At 31.4% G+C, this 20,318-nt stretch overlaps 3 protein-coding genes and 1 non-coding gene across 4 annotated transcripts; 2 read left to right on the forward strand and 2 right to left on the reverse strand.

The window, feature by feature from the left end:
- Positions 1-203: 203 nt before the first annotated feature.
- On the forward strand, positions 204-6,451 carry LOC123897067. The gene is made up of 8 exons (XM_045947570.1): positions 204-503; positions 592-647; positions 1,404-1,566; positions 2,984-3,072; positions 3,641-3,773; positions 4,326-4,418; positions 5,099-5,201; positions 5,859-6,451. The coding sequence occupies exons 1-8, from the start codon at positions 360-362 to the stop codon at positions 6,221-6,223; spliced, it is 1,146 nt and encodes a 381-aa protein (XP_045803526.1). The 5' UTR covers positions 204-359; the 3' UTR covers positions 6,224-6,451.
- A 416-nt stretch (positions 6,452-6,867) lies between these two features.
- On the reverse strand, positions 6,868-10,072 carry LOC123895873 (AP2-like ethylene-responsive transcription factor BBM2). The gene is made up of 8 exons (XM_045946346.1): positions 9,861-10,072; positions 9,407-9,489; positions 8,552-8,560; positions 8,370-8,458; positions 8,157-8,230; positions 7,983-8,033; positions 7,808-7,884; positions 6,868-7,502 (listed from the first exon to the last, which is right to left on the reverse strand). Exons 1-8 carry the CDS (start codon positions 10,070-10,072, stop codon positions 6,868-6,870), a joined length of 1,230 nt encoding a protein of 409 aa, XP_045802302.1.
- A 3,328-nt stretch (positions 10,073-13,400) lies between these two features.
- TRNAL-CAA lies at positions 13,401-13,484 on the forward strand. The gene has a single exon. It is a non-coding gene; the product is annotated as a tRNA-Leu (tRNA).
- A 1,633-nt stretch (positions 13,485-15,117) lies between these two features.
- Positions 15,118-19,186, reverse strand: LOC123897069 (probable glycosyltransferase At3g07620). Its single transcript, XM_045947572.1, has 5 exons — positions 18,680-19,186; positions 17,092-17,550; positions 16,752-16,981; positions 16,061-16,409; positions 15,118-15,808 (listed from the first exon to the last, which is right to left on the reverse strand). The coding sequence occupies exons 2-5, from the start codon at positions 17,275-17,277 to the stop codon at positions 15,149-15,151; spliced, it is 1,425 nt and encodes a 474-aa protein (XP_045803528.1). The 5' UTR covers positions 17,278-17,550; positions 18,680-19,186; the 3' UTR covers positions 15,118-15,148.
- Between the last annotated feature and the right edge of the window lie 1,132 nt (positions 19,187-20,318).

A 20,318-nucleotide genomic window follows, 5' to 3' on the forward strand; every position in this document is an offset into this window, starting at 1 on the left:
ATTGTGAAATAAAAGTTATTGAGAGAATAAAAAAATAATTGACAAATTGTAACTTTAAACTTTCAAATAATAATTAAATTGGAAATTATTTTTTTTCGAAAATGACATTTAAAAATGAACAGTAAATTAAAATAATTAGTACTATTATTTAAAAAATAAAAAAAATAAAATGAATATATCCATGTACCAAAAAAAAATATTCTATGATCACCGATTGATGATTCACTATCATCAATCCCCTCCTTCTCCTGTCTACTTTGTGACCACACATTTGTCGTAGCTCAACCCTCATACCAATTCCCATCATCAACTTCATCTTGAGAAAACAAACTCAACACATTTTGAAATTTGAATAAACAATGTTTCACACTCCGTTTCGTTTACTTAATTTTCCCTGCACAAAACCTCCACATCTAAACATTCATATCTTGCTTTCCCTTCGTTCACCAACCATCCTTTGCTCATTCAATGAAGATTCCTTTTCTATCCCTAAATCAACCCAGGCATGCTCTCTTTTCCATTTTTTCTTTTACTTTTTTTTTTTTTTTTGGATAATGTGATGATGATTTATTATTTTTTTTTTTTTAACAGTTTGGTTACAGTCCTCCAGAGGATCTATTTGGGCTAGAGGTGGAACTCAAACCAAGGTCTCAATTTTATATTTTTTGTTACACTTGATGTACTTTGTAGCATTGACACATCTGATCAAAGTCGTGTCGTGTTCAACAGGTGTCAATGTCCAACACCGACACATATCGATACATATGACTACAATTTACATCCAATTAATTATCGGTATCGAGGTGTCAATGTGTGTTCGATGTTTGTGATGTCTGTGTCTATGTACTTCATAGTTGGTTATCTATCTGTTTTATCATATTCATTACATAATATCAACATAAAATAAAATAACAAATTTTAATTTGAGGGTTAGAATGGAACTACTATTGGTCCCCGTAAGCATAATTCAGTTGGTAGGGACATGACATTGCAATATGCAGAAGCCGGGGTTCGAACACATGATTCTCAACTGACACTGGACACAAGAAGACATTAACACGTTGACACCGATAATAATTTGAGAAAATGACATAATTCAATGTAATAATAAGTGTCGGTGTCAGACACCGACGTCCGACACCGGGACATAGCTTATTCACCTTAAGTAGTGAAATTCTAGCCACCAGCTATTTGACAAAATAAAGAGATAATGAAACTACTATTGAAACTAATGAACTGTGCACAATTTTCTAGCTGTTTCCTTCATTTACTTTTTATTTGTAATTGTTGATGAAGGTAAAATTGAAGAAATCAACATCTTGTACCCTATTATTTATAAGTATAGATATAATACAAACTGTTTCAATGAAGATTTGAATTATGACAAGGTTCATTTTTTTTAGGAAAACTAACTCTCATATAAGAGAACCAAGGTCTTGGTTTGGTCCAAATGGACAGTATATCAGAGAGCTACCTTGTCCAAGTTGCCGAGGAAGGGGTTATACTCCTTGTACAGAATGTGGAATAGAAAGATCTAGATCAGACTGTCCAGAATGTAATGGAAAGGTACTTTCCTTTTTATGACTATCTGTTCACTGATTAAAACACAATTTCAATTTGATATTTTCTACGTAGCAATGACACTTCAAATTAAGGTGTGTGCGAGTGTCGGACACATGTTGAGGTTCATCACCAACAAAATAATGACATGTGGTTACATACAATTACTTTCATTTTTTCAAATTATTACCAGTGCCTCTGTATCGATGTTTGTGTCAATGTTTCGTGTCAATGCTTCATAAAATCTTATTAGAATTGTTTAGTGACTTTGATCGTTTGTGCCATGAATAACCAAATTTCTTCAGAAAATCTTGGTTAGTACATAAAATTTCTGTAGATGCATGTACTGGATATACCTATAGTAAGTGAAGAAATTTCTACACCTCAATTTCTTTTTGATGCTCTCACATTTAACTTATCTTCTAACATCTATAAGCTTAAATGGATTTATGTGTAAGTGAAGAATCACAAGCTTATTATTTTGATTGAGAAATTCTTACATGCTCAAGACTATTTCAAACTGTGTCCAAGTCGTTTCTGATTTGAACAAAAAATTCTGAATGTGAAAGTTAAATTTACTTTAGGATAGAGTGCAGGAGCTTTCACTTCTTTTGCATTTGTAGTCACAAGGGAAACATTTAGCGTTAGTGACTGTTTGGATCTGCAGTTGAACAGTGAAACTTGTTTTCCAATGCATGTGAATATGGAAGCAACAATTTTCATATGCAACGTGCATCCAACTGTTTGCTGCCACGGGTCCAAACACACTGTTAATGGAGATGTGGTTTGATATTTTGTGGTAGCTATCTCCTAAAAGTCACAACACCATGGTCCTAAATGAGCCACTTCTAGAATAACCACAGTGAAAAGCTGAAAGCCTTACTGTTCCTTTTGATTCAACTGATTTCCTTGGACCATTAAATATTGTTATTGCTCATAGTTCAGCACTAGGAAAATTTAATGAGCATATATTGATACACACCATACTTCAACAATCACAATGCTTGACGAAAAGATATTTATTCACTTATGAGACAATTTATTAGTTTAAAATACTATTTCATATTTGTATCTTAGGTGTTTGTGATGTCATATATAAAGTAGCTTCCTGATTCTTGCCCCTTTGGTACTAGCTAAGGAAACAAAAAAAGTAAATTTTGTATCAAAATAAGGGTAGAATAAGAAAAAAACTACAACAATACACTACATTGGTTGGAGAGCTTTATGCTAAAATGAAACTTAAAAAGGAACGGAGGGAGTAGCATTTTACCATATTTGGATCCTTAACTAGTGTCTCAGGGGCACTAATTAGTATTTTCCTTTCTTATTTTATATCAGTTATGAAACATAATGGTACAGAGTATAATATAAGTGAAAGAGATTTAATTCATAATCTATTCCCTTTTGGTCTTCATGTGAACAGGGTTTACTGACTTGCCACCAGTGCTCTGGAGATTGTGTCATATGGGAAGAATCAATTGATGAACGACCATGGGAGAGAGCTCAATCAATGTAAGACTTGAAAATTAAATTTCCTCTTTCTTTACTGTTCTTATCTTCTGTTAACTCCTCCGAAATGTTAAGGCGTCTTACAATAAACTTTATTTATCGCAAATACATGTGCCAAACACACCTCAAATTTTTGTATCACATTAACAATATCCTCCTCCATAACAACTCCTGTCTGCCTCTTATCTTTACTACTTTATCAAACCACTGGTTTAAAATTACCCTAAAAAATTGGTTCAGAAACAGAACGGATAGTTATGTATAACATTCCTTTTCAATCTATCAAAAAGTGATCAATTCTTACTCCTTCATATCTATAATATGGACAATAGATGATCACCTAACTGTTTTTACATTCAAAAGATTTTGTTTGGATTTTGCTTTGTTTCCCCCTTATGTAATGTGTTATATAATCTTTCTTGTGGATATATGCTCGCTGTTGAACTTATGTAACCTTGCATTGTACTCTGCATCCCTGCACTTGTTTTTATTGGATTTTGAAAACTGGTGCAGCATTTTCATGTTAATATGCGAGTAGGATCCAATTGTTTACTATTTTGATTTTTCTTAGATCTCCACTCAAAGTGAAGGAAGACGATGAAGTTGACAAATTAGACATAAAGCTTGATGCAAAGAAAAAATCCAAGCGTGTTTACCAGTCACCTTCTCCTGAAGTTGGATTAAAGATTAGTCGTTCATTAAAAGTTAGTTGGCTGCTTAATTTTACTAGGATTATTATGGATGTAAATTGTTAAATGGCATATGTTTTACATGGATTACATTGATTCAATTGGCTTGTTCAGTTTATAGATTGATAAATATTAACATATAGGCACACTCAAACCACACACAAGAGCTCAGGTTAAGGTCAAACTAATCAGGAGTAGTCGAGTTCAAACCCTAGCTGGAACCATCCTTAGCAAGATATTATTTACCTCATGACGAAACTCCGATTTATCAGAATCCCTTTTCCCTAGGAATGGAGGTTTAAGACCCAAAAATATGACACACAAGAGAACACATCTTTAAACAAGGCCATTTATAGAATCTCAATACCTTCTTATCATGCAAAAGTAATTATTGTAGTATAGACTATAGAGGATAGTTATAATTGTGACTGATTTGAATAAATTTCATGTTCCTTTTTCTCTTTCCTTTGGTTTAGTGGTGTATTAATATGATAATCTAAACAAAGGATTCATATTAGTTGCTAAGATTGCAAATTTAATTGTGTTTGTTTAGTTGAATGATTGCAGAGTCTCAATGCCAAAACTGGTCTATTTAGCAAACGAATGAAGATCATCCACCAGGATCCAATTCTTCAGGCACAGAGAGTGATTGCTATTAAGGTTTAAAATGCTTAAACTTGTTTTTCATTTCCGTTTAGTGCTTTTTTTTCTTTCTATTGCATATATAAATATTGATCCTCCATTTATAAATATCTTAAATTGGTCCTCTAAAGATCTGTGCAATATCAAATTTTTGAGTGTCACATTTTTACCATCAAATTGGTACTACAACGAAAAAATTGATGTCATAAATAATAATTGAAGGACTGATTTGATATCATTGATAAACAAAATATCTTTAAAGGACCAAAATGAGTATGATATGCTCATGTGAAATGGTTTATATTTCTTTCCAGTCACACCTTAATTAAACTCAAATTGTTTTTGAATGCTATGATTATAGTTTTAATTAGGGCAGGAAATAAGGCATCTTCAAAAAGCCTGAGTAATTACCTTTTTTGTTCTATATATGTTGTATGAATTTTATATAATACTAATTTTGATCATGCTTAGTTGATATGAAATATACTAAGCCTGAGTCTTTTTCTTTTCGTTAGCATTAAATCATATGTTCTAGATAGAAGAGTAGTAATACATAATCACGCATAAAATGACATGGGCCACTACTTGAGTATGTGCATAAGACTTTTCTTTTTCTGGAAAAATTATGCATTTGAAGCATTTGAATTTTTTACACACTGAAAATTCTGCACAATGAATGTTTGCTTTGATGGATGCAGAAAGCTAAGAGAACTGTTTCAGCAAGAATGCATGCTTCCAAAACTATGAAAGAGTTCTTTAGTGATCCAATAAACCGTCAAAAAAGGAGCATAGCCATGAAAGGTAATTTTCATACCCTCTGCATCCACAACTTCAAAATAGCCCATTTATTTTACCTTTTAGTTGTACTATTTGAACATATAAATTTGACAACTTTTGCTACAGAATCTAAATGGTTAATGTATTTCAAATAGTTAACCATGTTCAGTAGATGGTTAATAGATTTATCAGGTGCAAAAATTCATTAATCATCAAAGATGGACGTGATTTAAGCCACTAGGTTTGGTCTAGTGGTGAGGGGTTTGGGTAGTATGCTATAGGTTCTGGGTTCGATCCCCAGCTCATTGTAAACAAAAAAAAAACAAAAAAGATGGACGTGATTGATCACATCCAATTTTGTGGTTAATGAGTTCTAGTATATCCATTAACCATCTATTGAAAATTATTAACCACATATTTGAAATGCCCTTAACACTTACAGAAGTTGTTGTAAAAGTTGTCTAAATTTGGTTGTACTAAAATAATTCCTCTTTTAAGTTTTGAGAGGTCTCAAATAGGATCCAATTAGCAAAAATAACTTCCTTTGTTAAAAGGTGCATTGGGAAACATTATATTTCCATTTACTTCCACTTGAATTTTTTTAAAAAAAAGAGACTTTTTTTTTTAAAACAAAGGCATAGTTGAACTTCAAACTCGAACTTTTTCCCTACTCTAATGCAGGAGTGAAATTCTACTGCCAAAACTGTGGACGTGAAGGACATAGGAGACACTATTGTCCAGAACTCAAGGATGGTTTGGTTGATCGGAGATTCACATGTAAGCTATGTGGTGAAAAAGGGCACAACCGAAGGACATGCATTAAGTTAAGGATAAGCCATAGTGATGGGAGAGTTATAAAACACCATCGATGTAAAATATGTCGACAATATGGCCATAACAGAAGGACATGCCCTCAAGTTATTTCGAATAAAGGAACGGACACAACATCTCAAAGAATATACAAATGTCGATTGTGCCAGAAAGAGGGACACAATATTAGAACATGTCCTAGAAGAATAGTTGGTACTGAAAATTCTCAAAAGTAATAGTCCTACTTTTGAGAAATTCGAGTTTGAACCTAAATCTCATTGACGAGATTTGAAAAGCTTTTATTTTGCTCACTTATGTAACTGCAACATGATCTATTAATCAATGTTGATTAGCCTAAACTTGTCAGAAATTGGTTAGATTTAAGGTTGCTTGTTGGAACTTGGATGAAACAAAAATGGTAGGGGTCATTCATATGCCCAAGAGTAAACTAGCTTCCCAACTAATATGGCCGAACTTAATTGTCTCTTGCAAACACTAAAAATTTTCTAGCTGAAGTTTTAGTCATAAAGTTATATTTAGGGACGGAGGTAGTATCGCTAGATCTCATTTTAATTGAAATTTAATTAAAGGAAGTATTTAATAAAGGTGTATTTATATAATATTATGCTATATATCACTATTAAAAGATTATATACAGAAAGTTATGTGTACTTGACATTTTTTATTTATGAGCAGAGAAGGTTTCTGTGCAAGTATTCACATCTTAACAATTATTTGACATCCATAACTAGTATGTTAAGATAATAGAGATTTTCTATCAAAGTTCTCAATCAGTTAGATATGTAGGAAGCAACCATTCCACAGGGTTTGCATAGATCTATTTTTGGTTTTTCATAAGTTCCTTTTACTACAAGTAATCCTATTCGAGGCACTGTTGCGTACTAAATGTGGAAACTTTTCCCAACCGGGATTCGAATCTTGATAGGGATTGCATAGTTCCATGATACATAGGCGACGACCCCTCTTCTGATGACACCAAGGAAGGTAATTTGTTGACATTAGAAGAGCACAAATAAGTGTTACTGTTGTTTTCGATATCAAAAACCCCTCTAATACTTTCTTGAGGATATTTCAATTCAACTTCTTCTTCGTCTTCACTAGAACAATTCAGGTTTCTCTGCATTAGTTCTCTAAATACCGAAGATTTTAGTAGAAGTCCTAATGCTGTTGGTGAAGCTGGTTTATTGCAAGAACTTAAAGGTGTCATCATAAGGTTGGAAAAGTCTCGCTTCTTTGTAGTTTCAACTTGCAAAAGCTTTTCTGGATTGATGTTGGAGTTGGATGCATCAATGTTTGTTCTTGTTTGGATTGAATTAGTGGCTGCAAAGGGTACTTGAAGTTCCGTGTTTTGCTTTTGTTCTTGTGAAGTAGTTGAATTTGGTCCTGGCCTTAACCATCTAATGTAGGTGCTTAAATCAAAGTTTGTTACTGCATTTATGCCTCGGTATTCAATTGCTGCGATATCGTACGCGCGAGCCGCCTCTTCTTGTGTACCTTTATAGAGATAGATATTGATCACATTAGTTATCTGATGAACTTAATTCACTAAAGTCGAAAAACCACAGCTACTACCATCGACAAATCTCAACGGTTAGATTAAGATTGCACACTTAATTTTCCAATTTTACAAATGTCTAGTTTAAAATACAAACTTAGAATATTAATATTATTTATCTTCATGGATGGTCGATATCTATTGACTAGTGACTAAATGGTATTTTGAACGCATCAAATCCAAGGCCATTGTCTGAGTATTTTTCGAAAGATACGAGACTTGTTTAAGGGCGTGGAAAACTCACCATAAGTCCCGAGGTAGAGATACTTGTTGCCGAACACTCTCCCAATCCTTGCCTCCCATCTTCCATTGTGATGGTGCCTGTATTAAATTTTCATATATACAATCTTAGCATTATGTAATTCATTTGTTAGAAACAAAATGCAGAGTTTCATTGCACAAGATAGAATATATTTCACCTTGCTACCCCTCTATATTTTGAAACACCTCTAGAAAAACCACTGCTCCTCCTATAATAACAAAAGAAAAAGATATATAACTCGGAAAAATATCAATTTTTTTTAAGACTCTGTATCCGGCTCAATATAAAAAAATATTAGTGACACTTTTGCTAGAAAAAAAATTAGATTTACCTTCTCAAAGAAGCAAGATACTCTTCTTTGCTCATAGTTATCATTATCTCAATTTCTTTCTCATAATCAGATACCTATAAAATCATGATAGTTGCTAAATAAAAACACTCGCGAAGAAAACTTACTAACATAACGACAAATATATTAATATTTGTCTTAAAAACGAATGATTACAATAAAAAATTGAAGTTCAAGTACTAAAAAGTTACATACAGGAAAATTTGTAAAAGTTGATGTTCCCCAATACTTGAGTGCAGCCAAATCATAAGCTCTAGCAGCAGCTTCTTCATCATTATATGCTCCTGATATTAAAAATCAAATGTGAAAACTTAAAGGTTAATTTCTACTGTTCTGTTATTAATAGAGTAAAAAAAAAACAGTTCTGAAGTTCTTACCCAAATATACTGCTCCATATCAGCAAAGAAGCAAATTCACATTCACAAACAGAACCACAATGCAATGAACAATTTGTTAGAAAATGAAAACAAAAAAAACAAATTTAAGTTATTAATAAACTAGTAGTAAAGGTCTCTTGCAAGAGCACATAATGATAGGAACTAGAGCTGTGAAATTTTGTCGCGTGTCATGAAGCACCGACACAGACACTAACATGATATTGATAGGACGTGTTGACACCGGAAATTTTTGAAAAAATGAATTAATTCAACGTAATGACATGTGTGTTGGTGTGACTCGACAACAGTATGTGTCGACAAGCCTTCCATAAAAAATGTCGGTGCTACAGGGTGACATTAAGGAGAAGACTTTTCTTAGAATAAATAGAATTTTATGGATGTCTAGTAGTAATATTTTATCAATACACCATTTTAAATATGTTTTAAAAATTAATATTATTTCCGTAAAAAAAAATTAGGCTTTAATGCACTTTTGATCCCCCTATTTTGAAAAACTTGAACTTTTGATCCCCAAAAATTAGTTTTTTCTGAATAATATTTGATTTTAAAAATAATAATAATGACATGGAATATGATATGTAAATATGGACACTGCCACATCATCAATGAGCATGACACATAAGCAAAACTTTGACCAAATTGAGATGGGGGACCGAAATTCAGAAAAAACTAAAATAGGGGGATCAAAAAGTTGACTTTTAAAATAGAGGGATCAAAAGTTCAAGTTTTTCAAAATAGGGAAATCAAAAGTGCATTAAAGCCAAAAAGTTAATATTATGATTTAAAGAAATTGTAAAATATGAATATTGTGATAAGTATTTAAAGTCTTATTACCTTGCTTTCCTTTTTTCTTTTGAGTTGGATTCCATGTTCCTTTATCCCATAAATGAGCTTCATACCTTCCAGTCCACCTATGTCTGCATCACATGAATTACGAACATAGACACATATGTCAGATACGACACTAACTGATAGAAGATTAATAGTAGTTAATTAAATAATTATAAGGTAGTAGTTTATTAATACCTAAATTATTAATAAACTACTACCTTATAATTATTTAATTAACTACTATTAATCTTCTATCACTAACACATCGACACCAATACTTTGAAAAATATCATATGTCATTACACAAAAAATTGAATATAATATATGTGTCAGTGTTGGATACCAACACAGGTCAGACACCGTTCACACCTTCGATCGTGTGTGTTGGTGCCACAGAGCTAACAATAAAAACAAAAAATAAAAACCAAACAAAATGTTTATGAACATCAACACATGCCTGCTAACACCTCTAAACTTTGAGCTTCTCTTCACAGTGGTTGCTTGTCCACTCAGTGGCTGCTGCATTTCTGATACATCACCTTGTTGTGCAATAGACGAATCTCTTCGCCGCCTTTTGACACATTTAGTAGTTACAACAGAATCAGCTTCCAACATGAGCAATCTATGACTTCTTGGACTTAATTCATTTTTCACAAGTGCAAGTTCCATGATCAGTACTCTTCTGTTTCTTAGCAGCCAAAGTTAGTAAGCAAACAATGTAATTTACTTAGGAACAATATAGTATATGGTTCAAGCTGTGATTTTAGTTATATAGGCTACAAAATATTTGTTTCATGTTTATTTTGTTCTTTTGTTGTTTTAACTTCTTTTGTTAATAAAGACAGAGAAATGTCGATGATAACATTACTATAAAACAAATTTAGTTTTGCCAACACCAGAAAAAAACAAGAACTGCAGTAAAGAGATTATTATTATTGAGGTATAAAACAAAGTTATCCAGATTAATGTGAGCCAATTAATTGTATTTGAGGAATAATATTATTTTTGAGAACTATATATCCAGAACTTTGCTTTGATATAATCAAAGTCTACAAAAGTTTATTGTATTTGTAATTTGGTCACTTCCATATGGGATTGAGATTTGCTGCAGTAAAAAAATATAAAGTTTTTGTCTAATTTTTTTCAATCTCGGCCGTTAATTATTAATCGGATGGTTCAAAATAAAAAAAATAAAAAAATCACATAAATGATCTCAATCACACATTTGAGATCAGACAAATCTAAATTAAAACTGTGTGAAAATAGTAGATAATATTACAACATAAAATCTGCTTGCTTCTTTATATAGAAATATAAAAGTTAGACCAATCATGACTATGCTGAGGATTTTACCATGTAACCCCTAAATGGTTAAGATTATCTTCACATAATGAGAGAAATAATCAAGATAAATTAATGATACATTTGATTTGTTATGAAATAAAGACGGGGCAAAACAATTTTAGTTGTAGTGTTTTTGATTTTAAAATTATTCGTGAGATTGAAAAAATAAAAGTCAAGAGAGTGAACAAAATCTGAGAATTTTGTCGATAACTATTACAACCTCATTGTTCCTAAATATATGCCATTTGTAGGAATTTCCTAATGACTTTTCATAGGTTGTTAAGATTTCCATGGTTTGGAGAAAATGGAGAAAACTTTAGAAAGTCTTCAAGATAGTAAAAATCATAAGGATTCATATTTGATAAAAGATGATGAAAATAGTACAATGGTGGCTCTTATATAGAGCAATTTAGGTGTTAACTAACTAACCACCTAATAACAAACTCTAACAAACTAATATAAACTCTAACTAACTAATGGAAGATACTAGCTAATCACCATTATTCTTAACATAGGTTCTTTATAAATTTTCAACTACATAAATTATTTCGTTACTATACTAGTACCTTATATTATTTTATATATCATGTAGAGTACCAACTTAAATAACTTATTCTTTCTTTTGAAGTATCATAGGTTCAAATTCAGTCCTAAGAATAAAGTTGCGTTAAAATTCTTGAGGGAGAACTTTATTTTTCTTTGTGGTCTAACCCGTTTGGAGCAAAACAAATAAGCTCCACCGACAAATGAGCGCCCTTCCTCACTGGAATAGCCCGAGCAAACAAAGCGACGCTCCGCTGCAAGGGATTAAATTATGTTGTTACACATAAGCTAATTTACACCAAAAAAAATTATATATTAACTTTTTAATTCTCGTAATTTGATCAATATAGTTCTATAGTTAGGAAATTAAGAATGTTGCATTTTTTGTTTTTAGCTGTTTTTATTACACCTAATTAGGAATCAATAGAATGGGAAGTGATTCGGCTTCTCTATGAATGAAGTTGGCAATACTAAAAAGTAAAAAGTGATTTGAAAGTAATAGAAGGAAAGTTTTAACATTTACAAAATGATACAAAAGAGTTTTGGCAAGTTATGAAGGATGAGTGCAAAATGTCCATTTAGCATGTTCTGTTTTTGGGGATAACCACGTACAAGCTATTTTGGTGTCAACCATATAAGTGCAAAATATAATGTGTCACTAACGAAAATTGTTGAAGTAAATGCCTTGTACATATCGTCCATAATGAGTAGTAGTTTCCTAAAAGCACAACTTGTGCCAACCAACGTGTGTATAGAAGAGTAATACATGTCGTCCATAACAGAGTTTTTTTTACAACCAATAAACTATATCATTTTATTATTCAATAAAAGAGTAATACAAAGAGGTAAAGTCTCAAAAATACAGTGACTAGGCTAAGAAATGACCGTCCTGACAAGTGTGTGAGCAACCATGTTCGCTTGCCGTTTAATAAACTATACCTTAAAGTTTGGATTACATAACAGAATGTTATTAGTATGGCCAATATAATAGAACTAAACTCAGAACTACCTCCGCGGAGCTTTATTAATTTCCTACGGAATGAAATATGGAATAGAGTACGAGGCATTAAAATGTATGTATAACAGGTCCCCGTGAGGATAACTCAGTTGGTAGTGACATTGCATGTAAAATGCAAGGACTGAGGTTCGAACCTTGGTACTCCACTTATTGACCTTTAAAGGTGAAATTGTAGTCACTAGGCTGGCTAATTGACAAAAAAAAAAAAGGTACGTATAACCTGAGATTGGGGTTATAAATTTTTTTATTTTTTATTTTAATTAAGAGGTCATTAAACATCAAGAAAAATTTATACATCTCAACTAAGTTGACATTTTTAACAAACATTTATTTTATGCCACGCGTTTGATTTGTAAAACAGCAAGAACTTGACAGAACAATACATGACAAAACAAGATAATACAAGACATAACAAAACTGTACCGGAGAGAGATAGAGCGATAATATTTTTATATTAAAAAATAAAATGGATATTTTCGTATTTTTTATAGTTGTATTGTGGACAAAAAGTTGTCATGTGGTTCAGTGAGGGACAAAAATTCTTGTTTTTGTCCAGTCCTATAACCAGTTTCAAATCAAACATGGTACATCAAAAATTGTCCAATTCAGTCTCCTATTTTTTAGCAGATCAAACACACCAATGTCTACTAATTTATTGATTATTCAAATGTTATAAAAATTTTAGCGTGAGAGACCTGTGTGCAACACTAATAGAATTCACTTCATTGACTTTTTAAACGATTTTCGATAAATGTTATATTTTATAGACATGATAATATAATTCAATCCAATGTTCACCATAAAGGTTAATCTAATTGTTATCTCATCCTCTAATTTTAAAACCCTCTTACTTGAAACATCTCATATATATATATATATATATATATATATATACACACACACACATAATTGAACACCGTTAATCTTAATGACTCAATTTTATATCAAGTGAATTTATATTTCTATACAAATTTACATGAATGATTTTTACGATATAAACTTACAATCAAATGGTAAATTTCGTAAAATTTATATTTGTTACATTTAAAATAACATCTAACAAGGTGAATTGTTTTTATTTAACAATCACAAGTCAGGATGGCCGAGTGGTCTAAGGCGCCAGACTCAAGTTCTGGTCTTCGAGAGAGGGCGTGGGTTCAAATCCCACTTCTGACATTTTTCTTTTTATTTTGGCGGATAAAAATTTTAGGGTGAGAGATGATGCCTTTAGTTTAAGATAAAGTTGATGAAATTAATTTGGCAAATATGAGTCCAATAAAATTTACCCCATTCTCTAAATATCAGAAGAACTAATTTTCAAATGGGTCAAAAATCTTAATAAAAAAGTTGGGTTAAATGGGATCAGATTTGTTTACTCAAGGCGCAATGAGGTTTAAGGGTAAAAAATCTTGAACTATTTAACATGGCTTTGCTGAGTAAATGGAAATTGAGATTTTTAACTGAGGATGATGCGATTTGGGCTAACTTGCTTCGACATCGGTATGAACATTTGCCTTCTATTTTGATGGATGGTCAAGAGTTGGTGTCAGACACTAATTCCTCTTTGTGGTGGCGTGATATAATTATCTCTGGAAAAGGATATAGTGATTGTTGGTTTCAATCAAATGCTAGTTTTCGTGTTGGTAAGGGCAATAACATTGCATTTTGGAAGCATAAATGGTTTGGAAATCAAGCTTTTTGTGATTTATTCCCAGATTTGTATGCTAAAGAGAATCATAAATTTGCCACGGTTTCTGAGCGGACTACAACGAAAAAATTTTAACATGTATGTGCACTTCTTCACACACAAAACCCCGTCCGCCTATATCTATCTATATAATCAATTAAAATGAGGAAGCTCTCTCTTTCAATCTAACCATTATGGCTATTAACTAGGAATAAAAGGGTAATGATACCAATTGAAAGTATAACGTGTTTGACCATATAAACACACGTTTAAGTTTTAATAACAAATCATTAATAATAATAATAACAACAACATTAATTCTTTTAAAACTATTTATAAAATTATTTTAAATAACTTTAAAATAAATTATAAGATCAAAATATCCTACAATCCCCCACAATTTATTTTAAAGTATAGAATAATACCCAAAAAATCATTTCCTGGATTAACATCATTGATGTAATGCATCAAACTGGTGTAACAAGCTATATGAACCAATGCTAGCCTGATAGTACTTAACACACAGTAACATTGATGTAGCAAGCTATATGAACCAATGATACTTAGCATAGAATAAGTAGAATATATTTGAATTATAAAATTGAATTATCCTATAATTTTTACTTGACACAATAAGTAGAATATATTTGAATTATACAATTTAATTTTTAGAGGCCACTGTGAGTCTGTGATGATATTTTTTACCTATGCATAATGTTGATCAACTTGAGGTTAAATAGATGCTACTTGTGATACTGAAGGCAAATGCTATTAATGTGATGCTAAATGAATTTGGTGCTTATGAGAATAATATAGAAGTAGTTTTATTTTGTTAATAGATGAACTGATGTCACTTAGAAATATTCTAAGTAGATCCGTATATGATTGTGATTCATGAAATATTTTGAGATACCATAAACTATAATATGGTATATTGTGGATTATCCATTGTATTAAAATAATACAATGATGTTTAGTGAAATTGTGGATTATCCATTGTATTAAAATAATACAATGATGTTTATTGAAATTTGTTTATAAGAAAATATTTATCTCTATGTTAGAATTATAAATTTGTTATACTAGTGTATATTACACCAACCAACAATACAACTCATTGTCTTATGACTAAGCCACAACCAGAGGAGATTACTCATTTCACAATTACATTTAATCTCCTAAGCCATATAGAATGAATAATCATATGGAATACATCATATCTCTTAGGAGGATTATTAACAACAAAATGTCTTTGCACTTGCTTAACTCCCTCATACAATCTCATATATTTTTCCTCAGATATACCCAACAAAATTTCCTTAAGCTTAGGAATTTCACTAACTTCAATCTGAACAGAGAAAGAATTCCAATTAAGAACATCACTAAAAGGTAGTACATATTGTTGTGATATTATAATAGGTACACATTCCGCATAAATTGCCTCAACAATTCTTGGACTTGCCACTTCCCACCCACTTGGACAAAGACAGTATTTACTCATCTTCATTGTTTCATGGTATGAAACATTTTCTGGAAGTTTTTCATAAACTAACATATCTTTGTCTTTGTTCTTCCAATGTTCGAAAAGTATCGGTCTAATTTTGCCATGCATTCCCCCTGCAAAGAAAGCCAAAATAATTCTATTCCATGATGGATAGCCACCTAGTTGACCTGTTGTTTCCCATGTTGCTAAGTTGATTTCAGGAAATGATGCATCTTTCTCGGGATTGAAATGTTCGGTGATGTTTGCGTTGCAAAGTACTCGGATTGCAATGAAATATAATTCCTTGACATACCATGTTGCCCTTGGTCCCTATGCACAAACATTTTTTCATAAAATATAAGCATACTGTATTCATGCTACTAGCATATCAGTGACCGTTGCATTGAAATTGACGGTTTTGATTTCAAACAAAGTATTTTAAAACATAAAATATGGATCATTCGATCTCAATCCAACAGTCAACGATATGTTGTGTGTGAATATGTGCAATTGACGACCAAAAAGAAAATTGGATTTGAATTAGTGCACTGTAATTAGGGGAAGAAAAATGAAAATAAGTACCCAATCATGACAAGAAAGCATGAAATGATCAGCTCCATAACTTCTATTCCAAAATGCATATTTGTGAGATATAATATGAACATAATCACCAATAGTTCTCCCCAAAACAGCTTTGTCACGAATAACTGGGTGAAAGAGTTTGTCCAGGATCATAACAACACTAAATGGAAGAAAGTAGACGTGAGCTTCGTTTGGATTCTGAGTCCGAAACATAGTATTGCTTTCCAATAAATTGATAAATATTCCTTCCATTGAATATATACTCTTGCAAGGACCATAATGAAAAAGAGGAGGTTCTCCCTCTTCATACACAAAGATTTTAAAGAGCTTCTCCATTAAGTAGTAACTCCTATATCATATCATATCATATATAAGTAATAAAGATTATAATTCAAAAGAATTTAAAATAAAGCATGACATGTAAGGGGGGTAATACAAGGAGGAGCCAAATTGGGCCAATCTCTTATAGGCAGGCTCAAACTCGGTCTACTTAGCTAACTCATGTGCAACCCGGTTACACGCTTTGTTAACCCAAGATATTGAGGAAGTAGGGTTTGCATTGAGGAAACCCACACACCGATTCCGGATCTTAGCTTGTTACTTCACCCGCTCTAACCACTGATTGATTATCCCAATATTATATATGTTTAGTGAAACATATCACATAAAACAAAATCAATAAAAATCATACCTATGAAAAGCAAAAGCATTTCTGTAGATGTCTCCTTGTGGAGTATAATCATGAGAGTCCTCAAGAGGCACAATATCATTGGTTCTCAACAAGGCTTGTTTTATCAATGCTCTTGCTTTTGCAAGACTTTCTTCAACTTTCTCCAAATTTCCAACTCCTTGCATTGATCTTCTTACAGGCAATTTGTTAACTAATCCATTATAGACCATTGGCTTATATATACCCTCATCCTACGTACATGTAAAAAATCAACAACACAAAACAAAATATTAATCAATCAAACGTTAATTAACCTTAGGTTGACAAAAAATTCATTCATATTCATATTATTATATATTACCTTGTAAGATGAAAGGGTAGATCCTAATTGTCCCTTTTGAACCCCTTGATATTTCAATCTAGACAACAATTTTACACCCTCTAATGAACAAATACCAAAAAACACCACAAAGATAGTGATAGAAAATGCAATTGGATTCAAGTGTATTTTCTTCAAGTGCCACATTGTAACATCCTGAATTTTCATCCAAGATATTTGTAAAAATTTTGCTTGATAAGAAAATGTGCCGCTATATTTTTTTTTCTTTTTAAAATAAAATGGTTACATATATAATTGAAGTGAAATTTAAAGAAATATAAATTTAATTAAAAATGAATTATTGTTTGAAAATTTCCGGCGGAAGAAAATACAACAAAGAACTATTTATTATATAAAATTCACAAGTTACAAAACCCATTTTTTTTCCCGTTCGTACGCGCTTCAGTCATCACATTCAATCAAAGCTTTCTCCTTGAGTACCTAAAATGTTGGTTGTAAGGGTCAATTTCCTGGTCCACATTAAATCATACTCACCACAAGAAAATGTTATAAAATAATAACAAAACACTTCACCTTTCCAAAAACATATAATTAATAGTTTTCTAAAAGAGTTTGGTGATTAGAGCACAAGTATAAGAAGTACCATTGTTTAAGGCAGAAAATAAACAAAGCAATATATATTACAAATTGCACGACAAGTCAAATGAAATAAGAGAAGCAACGATCGCAGTTTTATTACGGACTAACTATACTTTTTGTTTTCCTCCATTTTTACGTTGGTTCTTTTATGAACGGGATAATTATTTACTATTGTTAATTTTCTTCCTCTCTATATGAAATGCAATGCAACTTAGACCACCCCATATGAGATACTAATGATCCGGATGATAAATCTCATACCAATGAGAGAACCAGCCACACAGGTTCCAAGCCACACAGGCTAAATTAAACCAGCCACACAGGCTAAAAAATAAACCAGCCACACAGGCTAAAAGTAAGTTCTGCTACACAGGCCCTAAAACTTGCCACAAAGGCACTTAACTGACTCTTCTATACTCATCTTATGATGCATGTCTCTATGACATAAGGAAAATGACTTATTAAATAAACCAGTCGTAACCTGCTACCATAGACCGAACGCTAATACTCCTTATACTCTTATTTATATACCTTGGTTTATACTATAAGTCATTGACAATGGGACTAATTCACAATTTTCCCCTCACGGTCTAAATATAAAGTGGTTAAATTTCTTCTTGTTTAAACATTGATTAGGACAGACCACACATAGCTCAACATAGTCTTGAGAACAAAACATAACAGCACGTCTAGCAATATATATTATATGGTACATGCGTAAATAATAGACTAACAACAAGCATTGAAGCAGCTCATAATAATACATATGTATATTATGATATAATAGAAACACAATTAAGAAAACATTTTACATATACAAATGAACCCAACCAATAATTCCAAGTACCCTACCCCTCTTTCTTTTCATTATAAAGTTGATTCCTTTGGTTCATTTTAAGCGATAAAGGTTTCACTATCATCTCACAACATAAACTTATGTAGCATGAATGTATGGGGAAAGAACCCTTACCTTATAGGCGCTTTACTTCCTAATTGAAGAAACTCTAAAGCCCACGAAACGATGCTCACAAAATCAAAGCTTGACGATCACTTGAAATTATGAGAAAAGAAATTTATAGAACTTGGAATAATTGGTGGAAAATGTGTGTGGTAGTCTTTTAGTTGGAATGAAAACTAAAATTAATAGGAATGGCTAAACTGACTATATACGACCAAATTGATGAAATAGGAGTTTGGTTTCATAGACTTGGTTATCTACCGTTGCATATATAATGTCTTGTCAATGATGTAACTAAAATCGCATGGCATAACATTGAAACCAATAATAATAGGTTAAAGGTAATTATGGTATGGATATAATGGTTGATGATTAATAGGTTAATTATATGGTACTATTAAGACAATTGAATTGGAATGAATGGGAAATAATGCACCCGATCAAAATGGTGAAGAATAAATATTTTTTTTTTGGTAGAAAGAATAAATATTTATTTGACATCTATCGTTAACTTGATTGGCAAATAGAAGGCTATATTAAGAAAATACTATAGACTTTATGGTTAATGAAATCATGGAGCATTTTTGGCTAACTATCATACTATTCACGTGATAACTATTAAGGATAAGGATAAGGATGATTCAACCTAGTCAAATTTGGTTTGGTCACTCTTATTAATTCTAAAATAATTAAACAAGAAATAAAACAAGAATTATATTTAATTAAATAATAAATCAATAAAATGCACATATAAAATATTAGGGTGTTACAAACATTTTCTCAGAACTCAACAAAATTTTAATTCATAGCCAAATCTCTCGTTTCAGTCTTTGACGGAGTTTTTTTGTGAAAAAAAAATACATACTATGAATTATCCTATTCACGTGGTTAGCATAAATAATTAAATATAGACAAATTGTATATTACTAGTACAAAATTTAAAATTATATTATCAAAAGGAATTTAAAAAGAAAAAGAAAAAGAAAAATTACTAAGGGGGGTGTATTTAATTGAGATTTCATTGGATTTTAAAAGACTTTTTTATGATTAAAAAGTCTTGTGGTATTCAATCAAGACTTTTATAAAAGTTAAACAAATCTTGTGGTATTCAATTAAGACAATTATGATTTTTTTTTTAAGGCAACAAAATCTGTTGGTATTCAATTGAGATTTCTCATACTTTTTAAAATGTCTATTGGTATTCAAAAGTCTATAGATTTTGATGACTTTTTTATGGAATGAATTTTGATAGACTTTTTTGTTCAAATTACACGTAAAATACTTTTCCAACAATCCCACTCAAACCCTTGAGACTTTTCAGAATTTTCCAAGACTTTTCTCTAGCCGTCAGGACTACCATCATCAGGTTCTTTCTTACAACTTTGATCAATTTTTTCATACAGATCTGTCTGAAATTTGTTCATGCTAGAATTTTTTCATATGATGATTGATTTTGTTTATTTGATCAATTTGATATGATGATTTTTTCATATGATGCTAGAACTTTTAAGATTTTTTCATATGATGCTAGAATTTTTTCATATGATGATTGATTTTTTCATACAGATTTGTTCAAAAACGTTTATGGCTTTGATTTGAAGAATTGACTTTTTCCAAAAAAATTTCATATGATGATTCTGCAACTTTTTCC

The sequence above is a fragment of the Trifolium pratense genome, linkage group LG7, assembly GCF_020283565.1.
Source record: "Trifolium pratense cultivar HEN17-A07 linkage group LG7, ARS_RC_1.1, whole genome shotgun sequence".
Taxonomy (NCBI): domain Eukaryota; kingdom Viridiplantae; phylum Streptophyta; class Magnoliopsida; order Fabales; family Fabaceae; genus Trifolium; species Trifolium pratense.

Coding starts and splice junctions, on each gene's coding strand:
- LOC123897069 (XM_045947572.1), bottom strand. CDS start 17,277: ATGAAAATTCAGGATGTTACAATGTGGCACTTGAAGAAAATACACTTG. Junction 16,982..17,091: donor CTACCCTTTCATCTTACAAG/GTAATATATAAT, acceptor ACATGTACGTAG/GATGAGGGTATATATAAGCC. Junction 15,809..16,060: donor TGCTTTCTTGTCATGATTGG/GTACTTATTTTC, acceptor GTTTGTGCATAG/GGACCAAGGGCAACATGGTA.
- LOC123895873 (XM_045946346.1), bottom strand. CDS start 10,072: ATGGAACTTGCACTTGTGAAAAATGAATTAAGTCCAAGAAGTCATAGA. Junction 8,231..8,369: donor CAACTTTTACAAATTTTCCT/GTATGTAACTTT, acceptor ATGATTTTATAG/GTATCTGATTATGAGAAAGA. Junction 8,034..8,156: donor TATCTTGCTTCTTTGAGAAG/GTAAATCTAATT, acceptor TTGTTATTATAG/GAGGAGCAGTGGTTTTTCTA.
- LOC123897067 (XM_045947570.1), top strand. CDS start 360: ATGTTTCACACTCCGTTTCGTTTACTTAATTTTCCCTGCACAAAACCT. Junction 4,419..5,098: donor AGAGAGTGATTGCTATTAAG/GTTTAAAATGCT, acceptor TGATGGATGCAG/AAAGCTAAGAGAACTGTTTC. Junction 5,202..5,858: donor AAGGAGCATAGCCATGAAAG/GTAATTTTCATA, acceptor ACTCTAATGCAG/GAGTGAAATTCTACTGCCAA.